This window comes from Pelobates fuscus, chromosome 8, assembly GCF_036172605.1.
Source record: "Pelobates fuscus isolate aPelFus1 chromosome 8, aPelFus1.pri, whole genome shotgun sequence".
Taxonomy (NCBI): domain Eukaryota; kingdom Metazoa; phylum Chordata; class Amphibia; order Anura; family Pelobatidae; genus Pelobates; species Pelobates fuscus.
The window spans coordinates 43,185,734-43,210,345 of NC_086324.1; the positions used below are offsets into that span (position 1 = coordinate 43,185,734).

Here is a 24,612-nt window from a genome sequence, read left to right on the forward strand (position 1 = left end):
CGCTATATAAATCACAATAATAATAATAATAATAATAAAATAATTAAATTTTTATTCCGACAATTCACACCATTTAAAAACACCTGTAAATCTAAGGCAAGTGACTAAAAGAGATATCTTCTTAGTATATATAGAAAAATAATATAAAATGACTACCATACTACAAAAACATATAATGATGTATAGATATTTTTATTATGAGCCACCAAAAGAACCTTGAGGTACAGGACAATTATTGTACCATGCAAAGTTTTATTGAACTTAAAAAAGGATATACAATTGTCACTAACAATACAATGGGGTGCATATAGAATAATTTACCAAATGTTTACTGTTATTCATTGCAGGGGGCTAGTGCTACCACGAGGCGGCACAGGCAGCTCCCTCGACCCCCAACCCTGTCACTCTGTTCCACTAAATGCTGCTATGGGGGTTAAGAGGACAGAGCGACACATGGATAGGAGGGACAGAGAGAAAAAGGGTAAAGGGGACAGAGTGACAAAGGGTTACCCTTTGTCCTCCTAGCTCTGTATCATTCTGTCCGCATTGCCTTGTTGTGTCACTCTGTTCCCCTAATCCCCTATTTATAATGTAGTGTACCACTAATAAAACAATGCATTGGACATATCATTGGTAAAAGATTAGAACAGACGATTCTGTAATCTCTTTACTGGAACTCCATCCTGTATGTGTCCCATAACCATCCCAGTCAATGGCGGCAAAGTCTCCACATTGCTTCGGATCTCCTTGAGGGATATAGCCTCCACCCCCAAAACAGTGCTGAAAGACATACAAATGAATCATCTGGGGCAGACATTTTCTCCTTGGTCACAATTCAATCTGGTGGTCTCTGGTAAATCACACAATCAGTGTGAAGTATTAGAAACTACATTTATGTTCTACAATGCTTCCTGGAGATATAGATAGTAGTATTGCTAAATATAAATATAAAGTAATTAACCTGTAGCAAAGTAAACGTCCTCTGAGATTCTGCAGTACAGTATTAAAATTAAAAAATGTAAAAAATACAATACAATAACCACCTTGTACGGTAAACCTCCTATCTCGAAATAAGTATTGTACAAAGTCTCACAAGGCTGGTATCACAATAAAAAGGAGCTTTATTAAATATGGCTCTATATATAAACACGACATGTGAGAACAATTGATTGCTGTGAGGAAAGAGAGGCTATGTAGTCAGTCAGTATACATAGCACCAAATGGTACTAACAGTCCATGAAGCATTGTAGTAGGTTCCCTTGTGGTGAACCTATATGCTCTGTTTTGCTTTGTCTTTCTTGAGTATCTAGGGTTATGCCCTGAGAGACCCCTGGAGTCTCTCTCTGGTGCTTAGGAACATTGGGAACACTCGGACACATTTCACTTAGGATTGTGTCTAAAGTTGTTTCCCTCTGGTATCCTATCTCCATACTTTTAAATTTATATTGTGTTTACATTTTGGTTTTGTCTCATGTGTGCCATGACTTTTTTTTTTTATTCTTTATTTTTGCAGTGCATGTTTTAGCTAACAAAGTTCACAGTGACATTTTCAAGTGAAAAAGGGATACAATACAGTAAGGTTGCGATCAAGTTTGTTGTGAAATGTCAGTAGTACAGCACTTTTTTTTTTTTAGAACATGAAATAACAATAATGGACATTCAAATTATATACAAGCCTATCGGCAAGCAAAATATTCAAACTAAGCTTGTTCATTCCTAGCGGGAGTTGTGTGTCTAGCTGTAGGTACTTGTGGGTCATATGAGTGGGTGGTAGTTGGGGTCCAGACTGAGGTGTACATAAACTTGTTTTGCATTGTAATCTAGATTATGTGAGTGGCAGGGTGTTAGTGAGTAACGTTTCGGTTTACTGTGTGATTGTGCGCCGTGTAGAGTTCTGCTGGGGTTTATGTGCCTGTGTAGTGTCGGTCGTGGGGGTGCCCCCTGTGCTGGTGCAGTGCGTGGAGTGTAGTCAGTAGAGAAACCTGCGTTCAGGGGAGGTTTGCGGATGCTTATGAGCAGGAGTAACATTTGCCTTGTTTGAGAATGGTACTGCTGCTCCGCTCCTTTCGTACGGTATGCTTGTCAGGGCAGGGTGGGTGCGTTATCAGGATGGGCAATGTATCTTAGAGCAAGCTATGGTCAAATGTGAGGTATGCATAATGTGTAGTACCCCTTATGTGGAGCTCTGCATGTCGCTGCTCGGCTTGTTAAAAATGGTTTGTGTCCATATGTCAGTCCCATAGGCTAAGAGGGATGCCAGAGGCCATCCCCAATTATGTTTATAGATACCAACGTGTTCCTGTCAGGTAGGCAAAGGGCGTGCATGGTAGAAGCACGACATGTGTTAAGAGTGTGGAATGGTCCTGATTCTGGATATGGAGCCCTCAATTGACCCACATCACAGTGCAATGTATGCCCTGTGAGGCCCCCTGCTTAGACATAGGCGGTCTATCCTGGCTGGGGCGCGTGTAAAGGGTTGTCTTCACTGGTTAGTCGGACATAGTGCTAAGCACTCATAGTGCGCAGAAAGATTTTCACTGTACATCAAAACTTAACATATTAACTCTGTAAAACAAATTAGCTAGGTCACTGCGTGTGGGTTGGAACGAAGAAAGTAGAACTTAGCAATAATAGAACATATACAATTTCGGAGTCACATATGCTGGAGTAGGTATACGTTTGGCATGCCTATTATAGGTGGAGAGCACGCTGTATGTACTTAGGGCAGACAATATCAGGATAGACTCTATAGTATGCTTTTTATCTGAATATTACATCGATATACTAATAGGGGAGAAATAGTCCGTGGAGGGACAGTTCTCTAGATCCGAAGGGTCGGGCTATGTTGTCAGGTCCCGTGGGTAGGATTTTTGAAAGCCGACCGTAGCATTGTGGGTTAGGTGATGTCATCTGGTGAGCACGGGGAGTAGGCCATTGTGGCCTGGTACAAGCTGTCCAGTTAGCCTTGGTAATTAGAGTTCTGCGCGGGGGCAACTGACTAAGCCGCCAGTGTGTTTCAGGGGGAGTCAGTCATCCCGGAAAGGATGGTTGCCACGTAGACTGGCCGTAGTGGTGAGCGCGGGTCGCTGCAGTCCAGGGTTACAAATAATGTGTGGGCTACATTTCAGGTTAAGTGTCTCGGCAAGGATCATCGGGGTAACTTACATGCAGTGTCCATAGGGTATATAGTTCCTGGGGTGCCGTCTTCAGGTGGTGACCGCCGCGTAGGATTCCGGGGTTAAACCTCTCGGAACAAAGGGGTTGATTTTGGCCGGGTCCCAGGCCTGTGCTGGGGTGGATGGGTGGAGAGGTCGTTCCCGGATGAGCAAGGTCTGTGGTATGCCCAGTGTCCGCAGGAGGTCTGGGGCTTCTTCTATGCCATGCACCAAATGAGATGCCGTACCTTTCTGCACACTGAGAGCTCTGGAGTTCCGCCAGCGGTATGACACTCCGTGCTGTTGGAGCAGTGTGGTGAGCGGCTGAAGTGTCCTGCGCCAGGCCAGGGTGCTGCCGGACAGGTCAGCGAAAAAGGTCAGACCCCTGTTTTCAAACTGCAAAGGGGTCTTACCTCGGAGGGCCGAGAGAATCGTCGCTTTGTCTTTAACGCTTCGGAAAGTGATTACAGTGTCTCTCGTAGCCGTTGGTGGAGCCTTGGGAGGTTTCTGGGTTCGAAATAGGTCAGCCGGGGTGATGGTCCTGGCCTGGTCGTTTGGCAATATGGCGGCTATCATACGCCGTACCACCTGCGGTAGGTCGGTCTCGGGTATCTCGTCCGGGAGCCCTCTGACCTTCAGATTCTGCCTTCTCCTGCTGTCTTCTTGGGCAGCATAGCGGCGTTCATATATCTGGGTCTGTTTTTGTAGGTCCAGTACTGCCTGTTGCAGGGTCGTTAGGTCCTGCTGGTGCCCCTTAGACGTTGTCTCTAGAGTGTTAATGCGGCCTGTCAGGCCCTGCAATTCTCCCCTGAGGGCTGTTACATCTGCCAGAATATTTTTCTCTAGGTCAGCCAATAGTGCCTTCATGACCCCTGTGGTTACCAGCTCCCCGTCGGAACCCGCTGGTTTGGCCCTTCTTGTGATGGCCGGAGCTGTTATGTAATCGTCCTCAGCGTCTCCAGACAAATCGTCCGAGAAATCGGAACAGCCGCCGTGGAGGGCCGCCATGTTAGGCTCCAACGTGCCTCGTGCTTGCCTCCACATATCGCCGATCGTCCTCTCAGAGGTATGTTTGTCTGGTCCCGGTTTTTTATTTTTTTTCCCCATAGTGCTGTGCTGTAGGGGGATCTCTGTCGTCGTAGTTTGGGGGTCCGTGGGTAGTTTTGAGGGATTTTTAGTCGATTTGTCGTCGTTTGAGGCGAGGAGCTCAAGGTTTCTGCGACCGTTGTCCTCGGCAGTTCAGCCACGCCCCCCTGTGCCATGACTTTTTATTATGCCTTTAACAAAAAGTGGGGCAAGTGAGAGAACCACAGGGATAATGCCCTTCACAAACAGTCAGATACTTAATCAGGACTGATGAGTGTGTTTTACATGTTTATGTAGACAGTCCTATGACACAGGTTCACCAGGTCACAGACCTGGGACCACCTGTTTTTAAGGTAATAAAGCAACAGTTGGATCTGGCTTTAGAATCAGAGCTTCTCCCTGATCAACCACCTCTATATGGAGTCACAGATTATCCCTTATCATTGTAATAAATTAATGGGAATACACCTTTAAAGAGACATATGGACCAGGAAAAGAATAAAGAGCAATGTGTATCACAGGGCTCCAAAAGTATTAAAAGGCATACTGTAAAAAGTAACTGATAGTAACGCTTCGAAATGGGCAGTGGGTATGAGTATCTCACAGTTATTATGATATTTTCTATGTCATGTTATTTTCTATCCACCCAACCACAAAATAAAATGACAGCGTCTGTCCAAAGATCTGTTGGAAACATAACAATCACACACAATGTAGAAACTCGAGAACAAAGGCATAGTAAGGTTATGTAGTTAATACCTGCTCCGTGTTGCACTGAGTAACCTTTATCCCAGGACACAGTGCTAATGCTGCTTTTTCATAATTAAACACTCGGAATTGAACAAAGCCCGCGATAAACTCATCTGTGGAAAATAATGATAATAATTATACCAATAATGTGGCTAGAGACCTTTATATAAAATAGCATCCTGCTAGACAAATATTCAATGTATAGTGGAGTTCTTTATGTCAAATGAATAAAAAACTTTCACTGGTATGCTAGTCAGGATTCCAACAAGAATATTCATTTTAATGAGCATTAATGGTCCAGATACCTAATTAATCATCAATCCTTTCAGAAGTCCCTAAAAAACAAACTTTTCAAGATAGCCTGTGGACTTGCAGAGTAACGGTCATTCCTCAAATCTATATCTTCTCTCAACTTAATTATTGGATACTTTCTCCACTCTAGTCTCACCTTCCAATTCCACCGTTGTCCTACTCTGTCACTGTTTTTTATCCTCAACACAGCCACTACTTTAATTTTATACCCCACTTCCTCTAGATTGTAAGCTCGTTCAATCAGGGTCCTCGTCAACCTAGCATTCCTGGCAAAATCTGTAATAGTTTGTCTTATTTGTTGTTAAATCCCCATTTATAATATTGTAAACCACTGCGGAATGCGTTGGCACTATATAAATGTTAATAACAATATATGTAGCAACTTTACCAAAACAAAATAATAACAGTGTCAAAAATCAAAATGGATTGGAAATTGGGTAAACATTCTAAAAATTAAATTCTAAAACTTCATATGATAAGTCCAATATATATATATATATATATATATATATATATGTGGAAAATATCCCAAATTCTTGATTCTGAAAGAACAAGATCATAAGTTCATAGGGCTTACTGTAAGTAACTATTTTATGTGCATCACGGAAAAAGGACTAGACAGAACACATGATAATCCTCAAACCCACATTCACATATATTCCGCATGCTGCACCTTATATACATTACATATAGATGCATGCAAACACACTATATGTAAATCTCTTAAAGGATTCTATAGTGCCAGGAAAAAAAACTAGTTTTCCTGGCACTATAGATTTCCCCTTTGTCAAGGCCCCCTCCCGCGGCAGTGAAATGTTTAATAACAACTGCAGTCACTTACCTGGATCCAGCGCTGATGTCTCTCGGCGCTGGCTCAGCAGCACCCATGCCCCTCCCCCGCCGACATCCGGTGGCGGGGATGACCTAATGCGCATTGAATATTGCTTTCCTATGGGGAAAATCTGACGCTGGAAGTTCTAAGGCAGACAGCCATTAGAAGAGGAGTTAACTCTCAGAGGTAATTATTGCAGTTTATAAAAAAAAAAAAATCAAAACTGGACCATGGCGCAATGGAAGAACCAGGCTTACCTGGTCTGATAAATCACATTTCCTTTTAGATCAGGTGGATGTAAGGTGGATCAGGTGTGCGTAATTTACCTAGGGAAGAAATGGCAACAGGATGCACCATGGGAAGAAGGCAGGCCAGCAGCGGCAGTGCTATGCTCTGAGCAATGTTCTGCTGGGAAACCTTGGGTCCTGTTACTAAGTGGATGTTACTTTGACACGTACCACATACCTTGAGATTGTTGCAAACCATGTGCACCTCTTGATGGTAGTAGTGTTTCCTGATGGCAGTGGCCTCTGTCAGAATAATGCACCCTGCCACACTGCATAAATTGCTCAGGAATGGGTTGCGAAACATAAAATTGAGTTCAAGGAGTTAGCCCCCCCCCCTTATTCTTCTTTAGGTCCCCCACCTGCCCTCCCTTATTCTTCTTTAGGACCCCCACCCACCGCTCAGGGTGGGGGCTAGGGGGTAGGACAATAGGTCTCCCCTCTTATTTTTTTCTTTAGGGCCCCCAACCTCCATTCAAGGGTGGGGAAATGTTTTTTTTTTTTTTTTTTTTACAGTGAGCAGCCACAGGCGGTATAGCGAATAGGGGCATAATTTACTAATACTAAATAAAAAACGTGGGAATTAGGGAGTTATCTACTTATTCATTCCTGTCATTCCATTGACAGGCTAAGTAACTTCCATTTTATATGAATGTGTGTTACTTGATTGTTGTAAGTGTTGCAAATGCTTACAGCTGAATCCTGGCTATGTTTGTATACTTTTTATTTAAACTTGTATACAGTGTAACATTCTTCATTTTTCCACTGGGTAGGTATATTAGTACTTCGGAAATGCTGTGCTTCAGAACTTTGGCACTTTGACACCTTGACACTTCAGAAATCCGACACTTCAGAAATCCGACACTTCAGAAATCCGACACTTTGGAAATTCGGCAATTTCGGAACTTCGTGACTTCGGCAATTCGGCACTTCGGCAATTCAGCTATTCGGATGTATCCGAATGTCCGAATTGCCCGAAATTCATCCGAATTGACATTCGGAACGAAACGAATTGCATATGTCTTGGTGCCAGATACCACAGGACATGTTCAGAGGTCTTGTGGAGTGTATGCCTCAACACATCAGAGCTGTTTTGGAAGCATAAGGGAGACCTACATGACATTAGGCAGGTGGTTTTAATGTTGTGGCTGATCAGTGTATGTAGAGAGCTATCATCTTATCACTTTATTCATTGCATGTATAATTAATTAAATTGTAATTAGAATAAACTTTAGCAGTCCATCTCTGCTAAAGGTGAGTAACTAATTTGTTTTATGAATATATACTTTCTATCAAAGAAATAGGATCAATGTGTGGTGTTTACAACTTATAAACCTAAAATAATGAAAACAACATTGTTACTGAGTTTGCTTTTCTGATGATCAAACAACCATAAACCAAACATGAATGCAGACACTAAAAATGCATTTCTTACTTCTTCCATTTGGTGAGAAATAATTTGCCGTCTTTGCAGCGTTTCCAAAATCATAGACAACTGGTATTGCCGGTCCATTGTCTGTTGGGCAGCTTCCGGCATTATATCTTACAGGATATTTCTACAACAGGAGACAGATTATGAGTTACAGTTATATGGAGTTAGGGTTACGCGTTACATTTTTATTCAGAGTTATAGCTATACAGAATTAGTTTTACCAAGTTATTGTTATATGGAGTTATAGTTATATAGAGTTATAGTAATACAGAATTATAGCTATGACTTATAGTTATATAGTTATGGTTAAGATATTCTGTCTTACAGCCTACATTTAATTTCCCAACCAAAACACAGAATTGTGCCTCTGATTTGATCAACAAAAGAAATGCATACATTAGCTATTACCTTACATCTAGTGTTGTGCTGGTGTCAGTCATTATTTTTGCCTAGATTAGGTGCTTTAAAAAACTAATAAAATCTGTCAACATTGAAGTTGCTGTTTAGTAGATAAGTGAGTGCGCTAGATCTTGTGTATTGTATAAATTGGCCCCCAGCAGCACCCCATTTATGCATTTTAAGGTAAGTGCAGTCCCCTGGTTTCATCGCACTTATGACAATAAATGAATTACTGAAATAAATTAACTTTTTTACACACAGGTGATACTCGAAAAATGTGAATATCATGCAAAAGTTAATTTATTTCAGTAATTCATTTATTGTCATAAGTGCGATGATTATGGCTTACAGCTCATGAAAACCACAAATCCACAATCTCAGTAAATTAGAATATTGTAAAAAGGTGCAATATTCTAGGCTCACAGTGTTCCACTCTAATTAGCTAAGTAAGCCGTAATACCTGCACAGGGTTTCTGAGCCTTTAACCCCTTAAGGACCAAACTTCTGGAATAAAAGGGAATCATGACATGTCACACGTCATGTGTCCTTAAGGGGTTAAATAGTCTCTCAGTCTGGTTCAGTAGGAATCACAATCATGGGGAAGACTGCTGACCTGACAGTTGTACAGAAAACCATCATTGACACCCTCCATAAGGAGGGAAAGCCTCAAAAGGTAATTGCGAAGGAAGTTGGATGTTCCCAAAGTGCTGTATTAAAGCAATTTAATAGAAAGTTATGTGGAAGGGAAAAGTGTGGAAGAAAAAGGTGCCCAAGCAGCAGGGATGACCACAGCCTGGAGAGGATTGTCAGTAAAAGGCCATTCAAAAGTGTTGGGGACTTTCACAAGGAGTGGACTGAGGCTGGAGTCAGTGCATCAAGAGCCACCACACACAGATGGATCCTGGACATGGGCTACAGATGTCGTATTCCTCTTGTCAAGCCGCTCCTGAACAACAAACAACGTCAGAAGCGTCTTACCTGGGCTAAAGAAAAACAGACCTGGTCTGTTGCTCAGTGGTCCAAAGTCCTCTTTTCTGATGAGAGCAACTTTTTCATCTCGTTTGGAAACAAAGGACCCAGAGTCTGGAGGAAGAATGGAGAGGCACACACTGCAAGATGCTGGAAGTCCAGTGTGAAGTTTCCACAGTCTGTGTTGATTTGCGGAGCCATGTCATCTGCTGGTGTTGGTCCACTGTGCTTCATTAAGTCCAGGTTCAACGCAGCCGTCTACCAGGAGATTTTGGTTCCTTCCGCAGACGAGCTTTATAGGGATGCTGACTTCATTTTCCAGCAGAACTTGGCACCTGCCCACACTGCCAAAAGCACCAAAGCCTGGTTCAATGACCGTGGGATTACTGTGCTTGATTGGCCATCAAACTCGCCTGACCTGAACCCCATAGAGAATCTATGGGGCATTGCCAAGAGAAAGATGAGAGACATGAGACCGAACAATGCAGAAGAGCTGAAGGCTGCTATTGAAGGATCTTCTATGGTCTTCCATAACACCTCAGCAGTGCCACAGGCTGATAGCTTCCATGCCAGGGCCGCCACCAGAAATTTTGGGGCCCCTAACTCAGCTCAGGGTCTGGGCCCCCTGGGGCCCGCCTCCAAATACCGCCCACTGAGTCCACACACAGACACAAACGCACACACTGATACAAAAGGACACAGATACATACTAACAGACACACATACTGAAACAGACATACACGCATACAGGCATACATACTGACACACACATACTGAGACATACACACAGGCATACATAGTGACAGACAGACACATACTAACATACATACAGACACACATGCAGAGGACATAAAGACACATACATACAGACACCGACATACATACATACACACACACACACACACACACACATTCATACATACAGACACTGACATCCATACACACATACATTCATAATGGCATACAGACATACACAGACATACATTCATAATGGCATACAGACATACATACAGACATACATACATACATACAGACTGACATACATGCATATATACAGACATACTGACAGACATACATGCATACAGACATCCATACACACATACACACAGACCTACGTTCATAATGATATGCAGACATACATGCATACTAACATACAGACATACATATATACATACATAGACATACATACAGACAGACATACATGCATGCATGCATACAGACATACACAAACATACATAGACAGACATGCATGCATGCATACAGACATACACAAACATACATAGACAGACATACATGCATGCATGCAGTCAGACAGACGTAGACATACACACATGCATCCAGACATACATACATAGACATACATGCATACAGACATACATACAGACAGACATACATACATAGACATACGGACAGACAGACATGCATAGACATACAGACAGACATGCATGCAGACAGACATACATACACAGACATACATACACATACGTGCATCCAGACACACAGACATACATGCATCCAGACAGACATACACGCATACAGACAGACAGACATAGACATCCAGACAGACATGCATGCATCCAGACAGACATACATAGACATACATGCATCCAGACAGACATACATAGACATACATGCATCCAGACAGACATACATAGACATACATGCAAACAGACAGACACATACAGACAGACAGACATACATGCATACAGACAGACACAGACAGACAGACATACAGACACAGACATGCATACAGACACAGACATGCATACAGACATACAGACAGACATACATACATACATACATAGACATACATGCATTCAGACATACACATAAAGACAGACATTCGAGTATCTCCTGTATATATATATATATATATATATATATATGTATATATATATATATATAAAAATCTAAATATTAAAATTAAAAAAAAATGCAAAATATTACATGAATTTGAAAAACTATCCAAAAATATTCACTCGAGGCCTTAATGCATTAAAAAATGGGAGTCTTTTCCTTATTATTTTCCTTTTAAGAAACCAAAATAAGAAAGTGTTTATATTTTTTCTTAAAGCGGCACTGTCATGCCGAATCCCGTTTTTTTTTTAACCCCCCTCCCGCCTCCACTACATCCAATCGACCCCCTAGTCACCCCCAAATGCCCCTAAGCCCCCCACATTACCTATTTTTTATTCTTTATTTTCTGCCCCGATCTTTATTCAGGGCGCCGCCATCTTTGTGTGGGTAGGTGAAGTCCCTGTGGGACACGTCATCTACCCACACTACACAGACTGTGAGATTCCCGCACATGCCCAGTGAAACACCTGGACATGCGAACGGGAATTTCATCTATTCATTCATTCATCAGACAGACGAATGAATGAATAGAAAAAATCAGATGAACAAACTAACACTGAGTATCAGTGTTCGTTTGTTCGATCAGTTTATTACAAGGAGGGAGCTACCAGCGTGCAGCTCCCTCCTTGTAATATGTAACTATAGAAGCGGCAGGGAGCAGTGCTCCTCGCCACTTCCTAAGCCCCCCATGTCCCCCCCTCACTCTATGGGGGTCAATATGACCCCCATAATAGCACAAGGGAGATTAAAATCTCCCCAATGCCCCTACTCGCTATACCGCGAGTAGGGGCATGTCCACTAAACAGTGAGCAGCCTGTGACAGTAGGTCCCCCCCCTTATTGTTTTATTAGGGCCCCCACCCACCGCGCAGGGGTGGGGGCCGGGGGGGGGAGGACAATAGGTCCCCCCCCTTATTGTTTTATTAGGGCCCCCACTCACCGCTCAGGGGTGGGGGCCGGGGGGAGGACAGTAGGTCCCCCCCCCTTATTGTTTTATTAGGGCCCCCACCCACCGCGCAGGGGTGGGGGCCAGGGGGGGAGGACAATAGGTCCCCCCCCTTATTGTTTTATTAGGGCCCCCACCCACCGCTCAGGGGTGGGGGCCGGGGGGGAGGACAGTAGGTCCCCCCCTTATTGTTTTATTAGGGCCCCCACCCACCGCGCAGGGGTGGGGGCCAGGGGGGGGGAGGACAATAGCCCCCCCCTTATTGTTTTATTAGGGCCCCCACCCACCGCGCAGGGGTGGGGGGGGGGAGGACAATAGGTCCCCCCCCCTTATTGTTTTATTAGGGCCCCCACTCACCGCTCAGGGGTGGGGGCCGGGGGGAGGACAGTAGGTCCCCCCCCCTTATTGTTTTATTAGGGCCCCCACCCACCGCGCAGGGGTGGGGGCCAGGGGGGGAGGACAATAGGTCCCCCCCCTTATTGTTTTATTAGGGCCCCCACCCACCGCTCAGGGGTGGGGGCCGGGGGGGAGGACAGTAGGTCCCCCCCTTATTGTTTTATTAGGGCCCCCACCCACCGCGCAGGGGTGGGGGCCAGGGGGGGGGAGGACAATAGCCCCCCCCTTATTGTTTTATTAGGGCCCCCACCCACCGCTCAGGGGTGGGGGCCGGGGGGGAGGACAGTAGGTCCCCCCCCAATCTTTAACCCCCGCGCAGGGGTTTATTAGTTTTTTTTTTTTTTTTTTTTTTTTTTACAGTGAGCAGCCACAGGCTGCTCACTGCTTACTAGACATGCCCCTACTCGCGGTATAGCGAGTAGGGGCATATTATTTACTAATACTAAGTAATCTTTACTTAGTATTAGTAAAGTTGGCTGAAAGACCAATTCAGGTCTTTCAGCCTTTTAGTAGATAGCTCCCTGATACCGTGGGAATTAGGGAGTTATCTACTAAGCGGCTGCAAGATGCAGCCGCGGCAATGAATAGGATCGGAGTTTCATTCATTAGAATGAAATTCCGATACGATCAAAGTACCGAATTGCATCCTAACACCAATGGAGAAACTGTTCTCATTCTGTTAGGATGCAATTCGGCAGTTTTGCCGGCGTTCTATCTAAGTGACAGGACGTTCGGCAATACTGACAGGAAGCATTGTGGGAACAGGGAGGAAAGCTAGGGATCATGGGAAAATTGCTCTGACCAGCGGAAATGAAGCACACTTTGCTCCTCCGCTGGTCTGAGCTGGTCAAGCGGAGGAATCCTCTATAAGACAAAGAGTCCCTACTTTGTCTTATGATTTTAAAGAAAACTAAAGAAGACAGGAAGAAAAGAAGAACAGATCTTGAGAGAGGGGGAGAAGAGGAAGAGATTGAGGAAAGGTAAGTTCGGCATGACAGTGCCGCTTTAAGCTTTCATTAAACGACTCTGATATTTTATAAGTTTGCTATTACCTTATACAGATGAAAGAGGTTTCCTCCTTCTGTAGAGAGAAAGCCAGACTCTGTGCGGTATCTTAGAAGAGAGTTTTTCCTCCACTGGGACATTGGTGTGTTGTTTGGTACATGCCACAACTGCACATCACCAGCTGAAATATCGTAATAGCCTGGATTCTATACATGTGGGGAAAACAACATAAATTATAATTCAGACAACCATTGCCAACATGTTATTTATTTAGAGAAGCAAAGAATACATTCAACATCTACTTAGACTTAGATGACTTATTTGAAGGGACGCTCCAGACTGGCTTTGTAATTTCGATTTTTATTAGATGGTTTATAACAAGTTAATAGTATTTGTTATGTGACATAATACAACAGGATACCAGTATTGAACAGTAAAGAATGTAACAATGAACTGTCAGGACTATAAGTAGAAATAAGGAAGTGGAGAGACAGAATAAAAGAAAATAAAGGTACATAACGTCCTGCCCTTCTGTGACTGACATAGGAGCATTGGCACTAGTGGTGTGTTGTACTTATTAGTGTTTAAAATGATAACTCTTAATGACACTTACCATTCATTTCAACTAGATGGGCCCAGTATTAAATACTTGCTCAGAGGCATATTTAACCCCCCATTGCTCTCGCTACTGAACAGGATATTTGACAGATTCTTCAGTCACATTATATGTAGAAAGCATACGTGGTGAGTGTCATACTATTCTCAAGTGGTTTGGCAAAATGTAGGGTTTTTCTAGGACATTGACTCCGGCTCCTCTGCTGTTGCTTGACTATTGCTTCCACTTTACCTGTACAACGTTGGGCAACTAGGATGCTCAACCTGTCACTGCTGCCCAAATATGCTTAGAACCTAATTATAGAATTTCAGGTCCTTGATTTCCAAGGTTCATAAAATTACCATGAATCTTCACTTCTAAAAGATAATTATATAAAAAAAAATTGTTCGGTACCTTGTAGTCATCGCTGGTTGCTCCATCTGGTAACCCAAATGTAGCATAGTTGGCCCAGTTACCATCTCCTTCAGGGTTATTTATATTGTTTCCCTGCTGGCTGGACCAGCGATCTCCAGTAGTACATTTGCCATACATGTTGTTCTCATGAATACTGGCCACCAGAGTCCAGCCTCCCCCGTCTGTTGTCATGTCACAGAATGTCTGGTAGGATACCCCTTGACTAGTTGTCAAAGTATAAATTCCATCTGTTACAAATAACATTTTCAATTAACTTGTTTCAGCATACAAAATTGCCCGGTGCAATGCTTCGTTATAGCTATTTGGGATGGGGATTGATGATCAGGGTTGAATTAGCATGAATCATTTTGTAGAATTTAGGCAGCTGGATACAATATATTTTTAATAGATTCTGTTAGTATGTATTGTGCGATCTCCTAAATCTTGTTTGTTAAATTGAATTACTGTGTTATTTGCCGCCTGGTTTAATACTTGTCTGCTTATACGTGAACAAAATTTGAATTTTAATATAGTATATTGTGATATTATCTTTGGAGATTGTGCAAGTTATGTGCTATATTGGACCATGGCCATAACTTTCTCAAAGTTTTGATAACCATTGTTTTTTTTTTTCCATATATATTATACACACACTTTGGATCAACATTTGCTTTGGGGATGTCACGAATTGCCTACCTTCAGCATTTGTATGAGACTGCTTGATTTCTTTGCAGCTCCTATATTTGTAATTATTGTCCTTTACAGAAGAGCAGCATCCTGTATTGAAGTTGTTACTATCGTCATCCCAACAGGCCAACAAGTTCAGAATATTTAGCTTCTTCTCACGAGTGGAGGCATAATCTAAAAGAACATTTTCTTCAATGAAAAACACAAGGCATTGTACATTGACATTACAGTTGGGATACCATGCAGGTGACTTCCATTGCAAGATCAGCTCTCATTCATTCATGTGAACTGAATGGAATGTGGGTCTTGAGTTGGTAACTCAGTCACAAGCAACCCTTATTGACTAGGTTAAAAAAGAACGCGCAGGCAGAGCCTGACTTTCTAGCTGACAAGAGTTCGAGCTCCCGTGATCTGCGATATTTTTCTGGGGATAACCCGGCCTACAGTGTTGAAATGGGCCAAGAGGCTGTCTACCCGGGGAGCACCATCACACTCTGTTTGAGACCTCTCCTGAAGTCATTGGCTACCGGGAACTGCATTGGCAGTTGCGGCCTACATGCATAAGAGCTCAGGAAAGGCTCCCGATTCCCTCACTCACACAATAGCTGAATGACACTCCTGACCTCCTATCCTCCCCCCCCCCCCCCCTCTGTGGACAGGTGGGGGTAATTCCAGTCACTGCTGGACTGACCTGACCACGTACCTTAGCTTAGATTTAAAGCACCATATAGAGCGCTCCTTGCTGCGACTAGAAGATATTTTTTAATCACTTTTGGGCAAAAATAGAGGAGAGCAGCGGCAACACTACATCTCAGTCACATGTCTGACCAGGAGCAAGTACAGCGGAGCATGAGAGAGCCAATGCTGGGCGAGGATCCTACTCCAACGCATGTTCCACATAGCACAGGCTTACCTAGGCCACGGGCATTGATCCTGCGACGCAGTCCAAACCAGCAGCAGAAAGCCAGTAACAGGAGGTCCCAATCCAGCTGGAATTTTTGCTGCCCCAACTCGGGGGAAGGACTTGACCTCTCTGCACCCTCAAGTCTGTGGATGGAAGCGGTTCACCCCCCAATAAAACCTGTCAAGATTACCTTACCTCGGAGCCTGATGGCTGTATCTGCCGATGGAAGGCCAGCTTACTTCCCATGCTTGCCAACTATAGGAGTCGGATGACACTCTACTCCTCATAACATGACATTCTATACGTTTTAAAGCCATATTGCGTTATAACAGCTGATTTAATTTGCCTATCTCTCAGTGGTGGTTAGTTTCAGCGATTTTTATAGCTTAAGCGCAGCAAGCATTATTATTATTCTTGAATGAAACTCCTCATGCCCAGCAAGTCTGACCAGATTACAAGTTTAGCTTCTATTAAATGTTCAGACATGTGGGCTTAGCATGTTTATGCAGCCAGTTATTATTCTCTATTATGTTATTCTATTGTACAAAAATCAGTGCAGTAAATCTGACATTGCATGTGACATCATGTACCATTTCCTCGTGTATAGTTTCTAATTGCAATGTCTCTACTAAGCTTGTTAATACTCACTTTGCACTGGATAAAAATAAAGAATGCAAAAAAAAAAAGGCACAAACTAACTTCCGCGAGTAAACTTGATAACATCTAACAAGTGGACCTGGCACTACTTCAACAAGTACAGATTCTTTGACAAACCCTATAAGTGGTATAACTTCGCCAGGTCTGTTTTTTTGGATACATTGAAGTGGTGTGTTACTATGGTAAGGGAGATTTATGAGCACAGGAGCAGGGAAGCTATTTGCAAGTCTGGTGATGGTGTAGGCTGATCAGGTCCTTCTGGAGTGCAGTATTTCAACGTTTGTGTTCTGTCACAGTTGTTGTGACATCTAGTCAAATCCCTACCTGACTCTTCTGAATGGTGAACACGAAAACATCATCTTTCAGTTATACACAATAAAACATTTATTTAATTTGCACTGCTGCTCACGGGGCTAAACATAGATTTTGAGAGGGGCTGGTGGAATGTCTACATACATAATATGCATGGTACTTACCGCAGGAAGAAGAAAGACCATCAACAAAGAATAAGGATACCACCACCAGCCACGAAACAAGCATCTTTACCTGTCGAGATAAAAGGGCACAGCCAACGCTATATTAGGATCCTGTCCTGAATGCAAACTGATTATTATGTGATGAAATGAAAATGTGCATTGAGAAGTGGACGTTTCCATTACATAAAAAATGGGGCCTACACCACAGATCAATCGTAGAAAAATAACATTCTATAGAAATTATAGTTGTCAAAAAAATTTCGAGCAAAATGGCAGGATATGCGCTTTCTAATTTTGCATTGTATTTCCCAAATCATAAGTAGCATATAATGCTACTTCATGTAGATTATTATAAATCATTTAGTTTTATTAACTTCCATTTATATAATAAGTATGTATCATCTTGTGATGTCTTTGGTTTCCCAAGGTTCTTTAAGAGTTAATGCGAGGCTTGACATGGAACAGGTGTAATATATTTCAAAAGATCCAAATAAAGGTGTTTGCAAGTCCTTCATCGTCATTGAATTCAAACAATGTAGTGGACCGTATGATAAAGTACATCTCATAGTCAGTGATTTTAAACAATGTACTTAATAGTTTAACAAGATACATTCTTTTGTTAATGAACCGAATGTCATACCTGGACCTCTGCATCCAAGTTGTGATCCTGGCAAGTGTAACTTATGACACTGAAATACCTAGCTGCTTGTCTAAAATGTGATCGTGGCAATCTTGTGACACATAGGTTATTGTTTAAAGGGTATAACAGGAAGCCAGAGATTGTTAGTTTAGGAATTGCTTGATTGGCCTGTAATCCATTAACAGTTTGCAATCCTCATTCATTGACTGCTCATGAAGCCCATGGAACAACGCAGTAGGAGGAGTGGGCCTTGACAGAGCCAGGGAGTGGGCAGGTGCTAGTGTTTGGGGGTTGGGTTAGTTTAATGGTGCTTGGGGGTGGAGACAGGGAGTATAAAGAGCAGCCATTTTAGAATAGGGGCCATTTTAAACAGAGCCTCTCTTACCTGTAAATTGTGTCAGGTCGGCGAGGTTCCTTTTCTTTTTCGTTTCTGCAGGATTATGGCGTCGCTAGAAGAGATCCTGGATGGTGTTCGGGCAGCTGTGAAGGACAGAGGGCTGGATTGGCTTCATCAGCAGTTGGGGACTGCCGGGCCTGCTCCTGCGGTACCGGCCCGTCGACCGGCGAGGAGGACGAGACCACCTCAGCGTTTGAGCCCGGGCGCTGGGCCCGCAGCGCGGCGGAGGAGGAGCCTTTCGGCGGGATGTGGAGTGACCGACGGTCCGGGTGAGGCCCGGTCGATAGAGCCAGGCAGGCGCACGGCTCGCTCCGGTGGGCGCGGCAGCGGCCTGGCAAGGACGGCCGCACAGCGCACGGTGGCGGAAGGATCCAGGCCACGCGGTTCCGCGGCTGGCAGGAGAAACGGCCCGGGTGGATCTCGGAAGACGGCCAGGACGGAGGCCGGGCTGGCTGGGGGTCATGTGAGCGGCGGCTCGAAGCAGACACGTCCCGGTGAGTCAGCCACTAGTACGAGTGCTGGAGGGCTGGGGAGTAATGGTGATGGAGGATGTGTAATGGCCCCTCAGGCGTTAGGGGGAGGCCGGGACGGCGGAGTAATGGCAGGGACGTCTCAGACAGAGGCTGGTCAGGGAGACAGCTGCAGGGACAGGGGGAATTCACAGGAAGCAAATGGGTCTGGGCACACGGCAATCTGCCAGGATAGTGATGCTGAATCTGGCTTGGGGCAGACGGCCGAGGAGAGGCCAGGCTCGGCACTGACAGTTGGGGGGCATGGTGCTCCTCCAGTTAAGTTAAGTACGGATGTCAGCGGTAGGCGAGAGGGCCCGTCTGGCCGCTCTCAGGGTCAGCTTCATGACATGGAAGCCGCAGGGAGCGGGTGGAGAGCAGAACGGCGCTTCTCTGGCGTCAGGCGCAGCGTCTCGAGGAGCAGAACAAGGAGTTCAGGAAGCAGGGAAAGGTCACCTGCGCGGAGCGGGTGCAGCTTAGCAGGCTCCTGTTGCAGGAGGCGCAATTCCAGGGATAGCGAAAGGAGGAGTCAGCGTAGAAGATCAGTTTCACCGGGAGGGAGGTTCAGTGATCGGTGGAGGGGACCGCCTCGTGTGGGCAGTCGCCCTGCGAGACGAAGCGTTGCTAAGGAGGATTGGGAGGAACGTAGGGAGGAAAGGCGGGTGAGGACGGCTCAGGACAGACTACCCAGATTTCCTTCTCCCTACAGGTCTCGGAGCAATAGGAGCGTGAGGTAGGTGATGTCCCGGATGCGGCGCGGCAGAATGTGCACGTGTCCTTCGCGGGCCCCCTCGGATGTCATTTAAAAGCGGAAGTGAAAGATAAGATATGGAAAGGTGAGTTTGTGGAGATATTTTCCCTCCTTCCCCTAGAGGAGTTCTTAGACTTGAAGGAGGAGGATAAGAAGGATGCCAAAAAGGAGGAAGAGGAAAAAAGGCGGAGGTATCGCAAGATACCTAAGACTTTTGGGAATTGGTTGAGGGCCTTCTGCATTCTAGCTAGTGTAATCGGGGAGAAAGCTCCGGGGCGTTGCTCAGAACTCTTCTGTTATTTGGATGGGATAGGAGACGCGTACCGAACCTACGGAGGTTTGGCTTGGTGGAGGTACGACCAACAGTTTCGTCAGCGGCTAGCAGCGAATGCGAGCATGCGGTGGGACCAAATGGACCTGCCGTTATGGATACGCCTTATGATGGCCCAGAAGGCGGCGCCCTTTCCCGGGGCAGCCGGCACGGCCTCAGGGGCCGGGTCGGCTGGGCAAAATAAAGGTTTCTGCTGGATGTTCTGCTGGATGTGCAAATGGGGAAATACTTGCAGGTTCCGGCACGAATGTTCCGGCTGCGGGGGGACTCACGGGTCCACCGTTGTTTCAAAAAGGGTAAGACTGGTGGGGGTGGGGGGCGGAGCCTGACCGGGGAGCCGACTAGACGCACAATCTATGAGCTCCCGAGCCCGGTCCTGATTTACAGCGGAAAACGGGGGGAAAATCCCAGACCCTGAACCCCAACTTACCTTACTCGACGACGCCAAAGACGGGGAGCAGAATGATACCCCACACACCCGGAAAGAACGCTGGATCGGTAGATCGGAGGCTTGGGGCCTACACGACGCGGTGCAGGGGAGAGGCGGCCGCTCTCCCTACTCATCAAAGCGTGCGGCACCTGAAGTATCGGGCCTCTCCTCCCCCCCCAGGACCGGTGGGGGTTAACCCGGTCCAATCACCCGCAATCTATGGACCCACACAGAAAACTGGCGACCTGAAAACCCGCTTGCAGGAGGCTCTAGACGGAGACGAAGCCAAGATGGCCGTCTATCGTAGGCCCACGAGGCGGAGCACACGTGCCCGACAAGCAACGGACCCTTTACTGGCACTCGATCGGCTTTGCGCGAGCCTCCGGGCAATGCTGCACGATCGCGGAATGGCTCACAGATTGGCTGCCAAGCTGGTGGCCACATGGCTCCGTCCGAAAACCCGACGCCTCCACTACAGGTACCCTCCGCAGGCACCCAGAAAGGCCGCCACGATCCGCAGCGGCAAGCGACCCCACAGACCTGAACAGACGTCTGGCTGTCTGGGCAAACGCACGGACCCACATATGCATGAGAGAAGCCACGCCAAATACGGCCCCCACACTAGTCACTCACCTGATCCGGGAACCAGGAACCCATGCCATCCCCTTAACGAGAAAACGCAGGACAGTCCCGAGACCTCAGCAGCATATCAGGGACCGACAGCGACGCCACCAGCGACGAAACCCACCCACAGACACCCGGGGAGTGGGCACCGAAAGGGCAGGGGCACCTCAGCACCAGCACGGACACCACCACCCCACCACACGAGCAGGCCACTCCCGAAGGGAATAAAGACAGATGCAGCTACAGACCAAGCTTCAAGGTTTGGGGCCTTGCTGGGGACTATGGGACCCTCACTCATTCTCTGCCGAGATGGTGTGGGTTAAACTGGACTCGAACTGCATAGCGTTGCAGGCGGCAGGACAACTCAGCTTGCATAACAGAGCATTTTCTTGTCGTTTTGAGAGACCCCTGCAGTCTCTAATCTCAGTTAACCCTATGCAGCTCCTGCTAAATAAATCTGTTACAGCCTAATTATCATTAGTTCAGTCACATGCCGAGGAAGTTTTATGTAATCTAATATGCTCATTTACTTTAGCAATGACTTAACGGCATGTTATATTTAACAGTCACTTAGTTAGCAAACTACTGTACCTTCAGCCTAAATTTTTATTTTGTAACCCAAGCCTCAGTCCACAACATGGGTGTAAAGCATGTCATTCCTACATAATGTTATTAAGTTTACCACAAGTTCTGCAAATCACATTGTAAGCATTAATGTACCTTTTTTGAGTAGTGATATGTCAGGCACTGTAAGTTCTCTACTTTTCTGCCTATTTTGATTTACATTGTTAGCCTCCTGTCTACTCATGTGAAACCAACTGTTTGACCTCTAATATTTTACCATGTTCCCAACCGGATCTTCAGATCCATAGCCTGCATTTTATTTAACTGATCGATACTTATAACATTTAACCAAATGTTCCACCGCTGTTACTTTAACCTGGGAGCTTCTTATATACACATGTAACACCAACTGTAGGACCTCTAATATGTTAGCATGTCACCTACCGGATCTTATGATCCTTAGCCTGTATTCCCTAACTAAGGTTTTAACGACAAACATTTAAAAAAAAAAATTGAGGCACCGCAATACAGGAAATGTCATTTAATCTTACTGTACTGACCCTATACTGTAATTCATGTGATCGTTTCCCCCAATTTCTCTTTTGTATCCCATCTTATTTGCCTCTAATAAAAGAAAGATTGACAAAAAAAAAAAAAAAGACTGGTGGGGGTGGAGGGCCCGCAGGGGCGGCGGCTCCCGCAGCTTCCGCTGGGAGTGTCTCCGGTGAAAATAGACGTGATGTTGCCTTGGCTAAGGCGATACGTTAATAGGGAGGATGCAATTTTCTTGTGGCGGGGTTTTCGGGAGGGGTTCTTTATTCCCTATGTAGTTAGGGGACCTGGTACGTTATGTGGGAATCTCAAGTCCGTTCGGGAGCACCCGGAGGTAGTGCGGGATAAGCTAAGTAAGGAAGTGCAACTGGGGAGGATGGCGGGACCGTTCTTGTCACCGCCATTGCCCGATTTGCGTATATCCCCACTGGGCGTGGTCCCCAAGAAAGAAGTAGGCAAATTCAGGTTGATTCATCATTTGTCTTACCCGAAAGGGGCTTCGGTGAATGATGACATCGACACGGCCCTTAGCTCCGTCTCTTATACGTCATTTGACAAGGCAGTCGAGTTGGTTCGGAGGCTGGGGCACGGTGCGCTGATGGCGAAGGTAGATGTGGAAGCAGCGTTTCGACTGCTCCCGATACACCCGGACTGCCATCATCTGCTCGGTTGCTGTTTCGAAGGGGAATTTTTTGTTGACCTGTGCCTGCCTATGGGGTGTTCGATCTCGTGCGCCTATTTCGAGAGGTTTAGTACCTTCTTAGAGTGGGTTGTGCTGACGGAATCGGCGGGGGGCGCGGTGGTACATTACCTCGACGATTTTCTTTGCGTGGGCCCGCGGGACTCGGACCGTTGTAAACGGATATTGGACGTGTTTCAATGGGTAGCGCACAAAGTCGGGGTTCCTCTGGCGGAAGACAAGACGGTCGGGCCTACGACGTGCCTTAGTTTATTGGGTTTGGAAATTGACTCCGGTAAATGGGAATGCAGGCTACCGGGGGACAAATTATCACGGCTCCGTGAGCTGGTGGCCACGGTAGGGAGGGCCAAGAAGGTGACACTGCGGGGGCTCCAATCGCTGGTAGGAAGCCTTAACTTTGCGTGCCGGGTCATACCCATGGGGAGGGTTTTCTGTAGGCGCCTTGCGCAAGCAACGAGCAAAGTGCGACTGCCGTCACATTACATCAGGGTTTCGGCGGATATGAAGGCGGACTTAATGGTGTGGGACCGGTTCTTGCAGGATTTTTTTAATGGGACGGTGATTTTTCGAGAGCCGGCGGCATCAGGGGAGGTCGTGGGTCTGTACACCGACGCTTCTGGTAGCATAGGCTTTGGGGCTTACCTGGGGGGTCACTGGTGCGCCGAGCCATGGCCTGAGGCCTGGAGGCAGAGCTCGCTGATTAAAAACCTTGCGTTTTTGGAGCTATTCCCGGTGGTGGTAGCGGTGGGTTTGTGGGGGCGGGTGTTGTCCAACAAGCATATTGTATTTCACTCAGATAACATGGCGGTAGTACAGGCGATCAATAGTTTGTCGGCGTCATCCCCCCCTGTTTTGTGTTTGCTGCGGCGTTTTGTCCTTCTCTGCATGTCTTTCAATTTGGTGTTTAGGGCTAGGCACATCCCTGGTATGTTGAACGTGGTAGCTGATGCGCTTTCTCGTTTTCAGTGGGAACGATTTCGGGAAGCGGCGCCGGAAGCTATGGAACAGGGGCAGGCTTGCCCGGGCGAGATGTGGCAGCTCGGGACCGCATGCTTGGGGAGTGTATAAAGAATTCTCTGACGCCGAGCACTTGGTCAGGCTACGTCAAGGTTTGGAAAGAATGGGATGAGGCGGTACATCAGGTAGGGGGCGACAGTTCGCAGGGGCAGAGGGTGGACGTGCTGTTGTGGGTACTGTGTCGCTTGTTTGCTAAACAGGCGTCACCGGCCGTGATAGATAGGTACATGTCTGCCCTGGCGTTTTTGTTCAAGTTCAATGGGTGGGTGGACATTACGAAGAATTTTTTAATACGCCTAGCTTTGAAGGGCTTTAAGAGGGGTAAGAAGCTCGCGGACCTGAGGCGGCCAGTGTCGTTTTCGGTTTTGCAAAAACTTTTAGGGGTGTTGATAGAACTGTGTAATTCCCCTTTCGAAGTAACACTATTTTCTGGGGCGTTTGTCTGGGCGTTCTTTGGCGCTTTTCGTATTAGTGAGCTGGTGAGTGCCAACAAGTTGGGGAACGGCGGTTTGATGTTCGAGGACGTGGTCATAGGTAGTGACAGGGTGCAGATATGGCTGCGCCGGTCTAAAACGGACGTTTGCGGCAAGGGATGTGCGGTGGTGCTATATGAGCTGCCAGGCTCAGGGGCTTGCCTGGTGGCTTGCGGCGCAAGGTACTGCGAGGTTCGGCCGGAAGGGAAGGGTTGTTTCTTTTTGCACGCCGATGGCTCGGCGTTGTCACGATTTCAGTTTATGCGAGTCTTTCGGTTGGGATTGCAGAAGATGGGCCTGGAACCAAGCCAATTTGGGACGCACTCTTTTCGCATTGGGGCAGCGACAGAGGCTGCGCGTTTAGGTTTGGGGGACGAGCGGATCAAACGAATAGGGAGGTGGGAGTCCATGCGATTCCGCTCGTACGTAAGGCCGGATAAGTTGGTGTAATTGTTTGGGTGCGAGAATC

At 46.0% G+C, this 24,612-nt stretch overlaps 1 protein-coding gene across 3 annotated transcripts in view; it reads right to left on the reverse strand.

The window, feature by feature from the left end:
• Positions 1-232: 232 nt before the first annotated feature.
• LOC134571478 (intelectin-1-like) overlaps positions 233-24,612 on the reverse strand; it is a 37,972-nt gene continuing 13,592 nt past the window's right edge. For 2 of the 3 annotated variants that reach the window (XM_063429753.1, XM_063429752.1), the window contains exons 2-8: positions 17,156-17,225; positions 15,128-15,292; positions 14,432-14,679; positions 13,470-13,628; positions 7,855-7,975; positions 5,001-5,104; positions 233-780 (exon numbers count right to left, since the gene is read on the reverse strand). In XM_063429753.1, coding sequence (XP_063285823.1) covers positions 628-780; positions 5,001-5,104; positions 7,855-7,975; positions 13,470-13,628; positions 14,432-14,679; positions 15,128-15,292; positions 17,156-17,219 — 1,014 coding nt within the window. In that variant the 5' untranslated portion in view covers positions 17,220-17,225 and the 3' untranslated portion in view covers positions 233-627. The remainder of the gene's footprint in view (positions 781-5,000; positions 5,105-7,854; positions 7,976-13,469; positions 13,629-14,431; positions 14,680-15,127; positions 15,293-17,155; positions 17,226-24,612) is intronic. The other variant, XM_063429754.1, reaches the window with a different exon arrangement.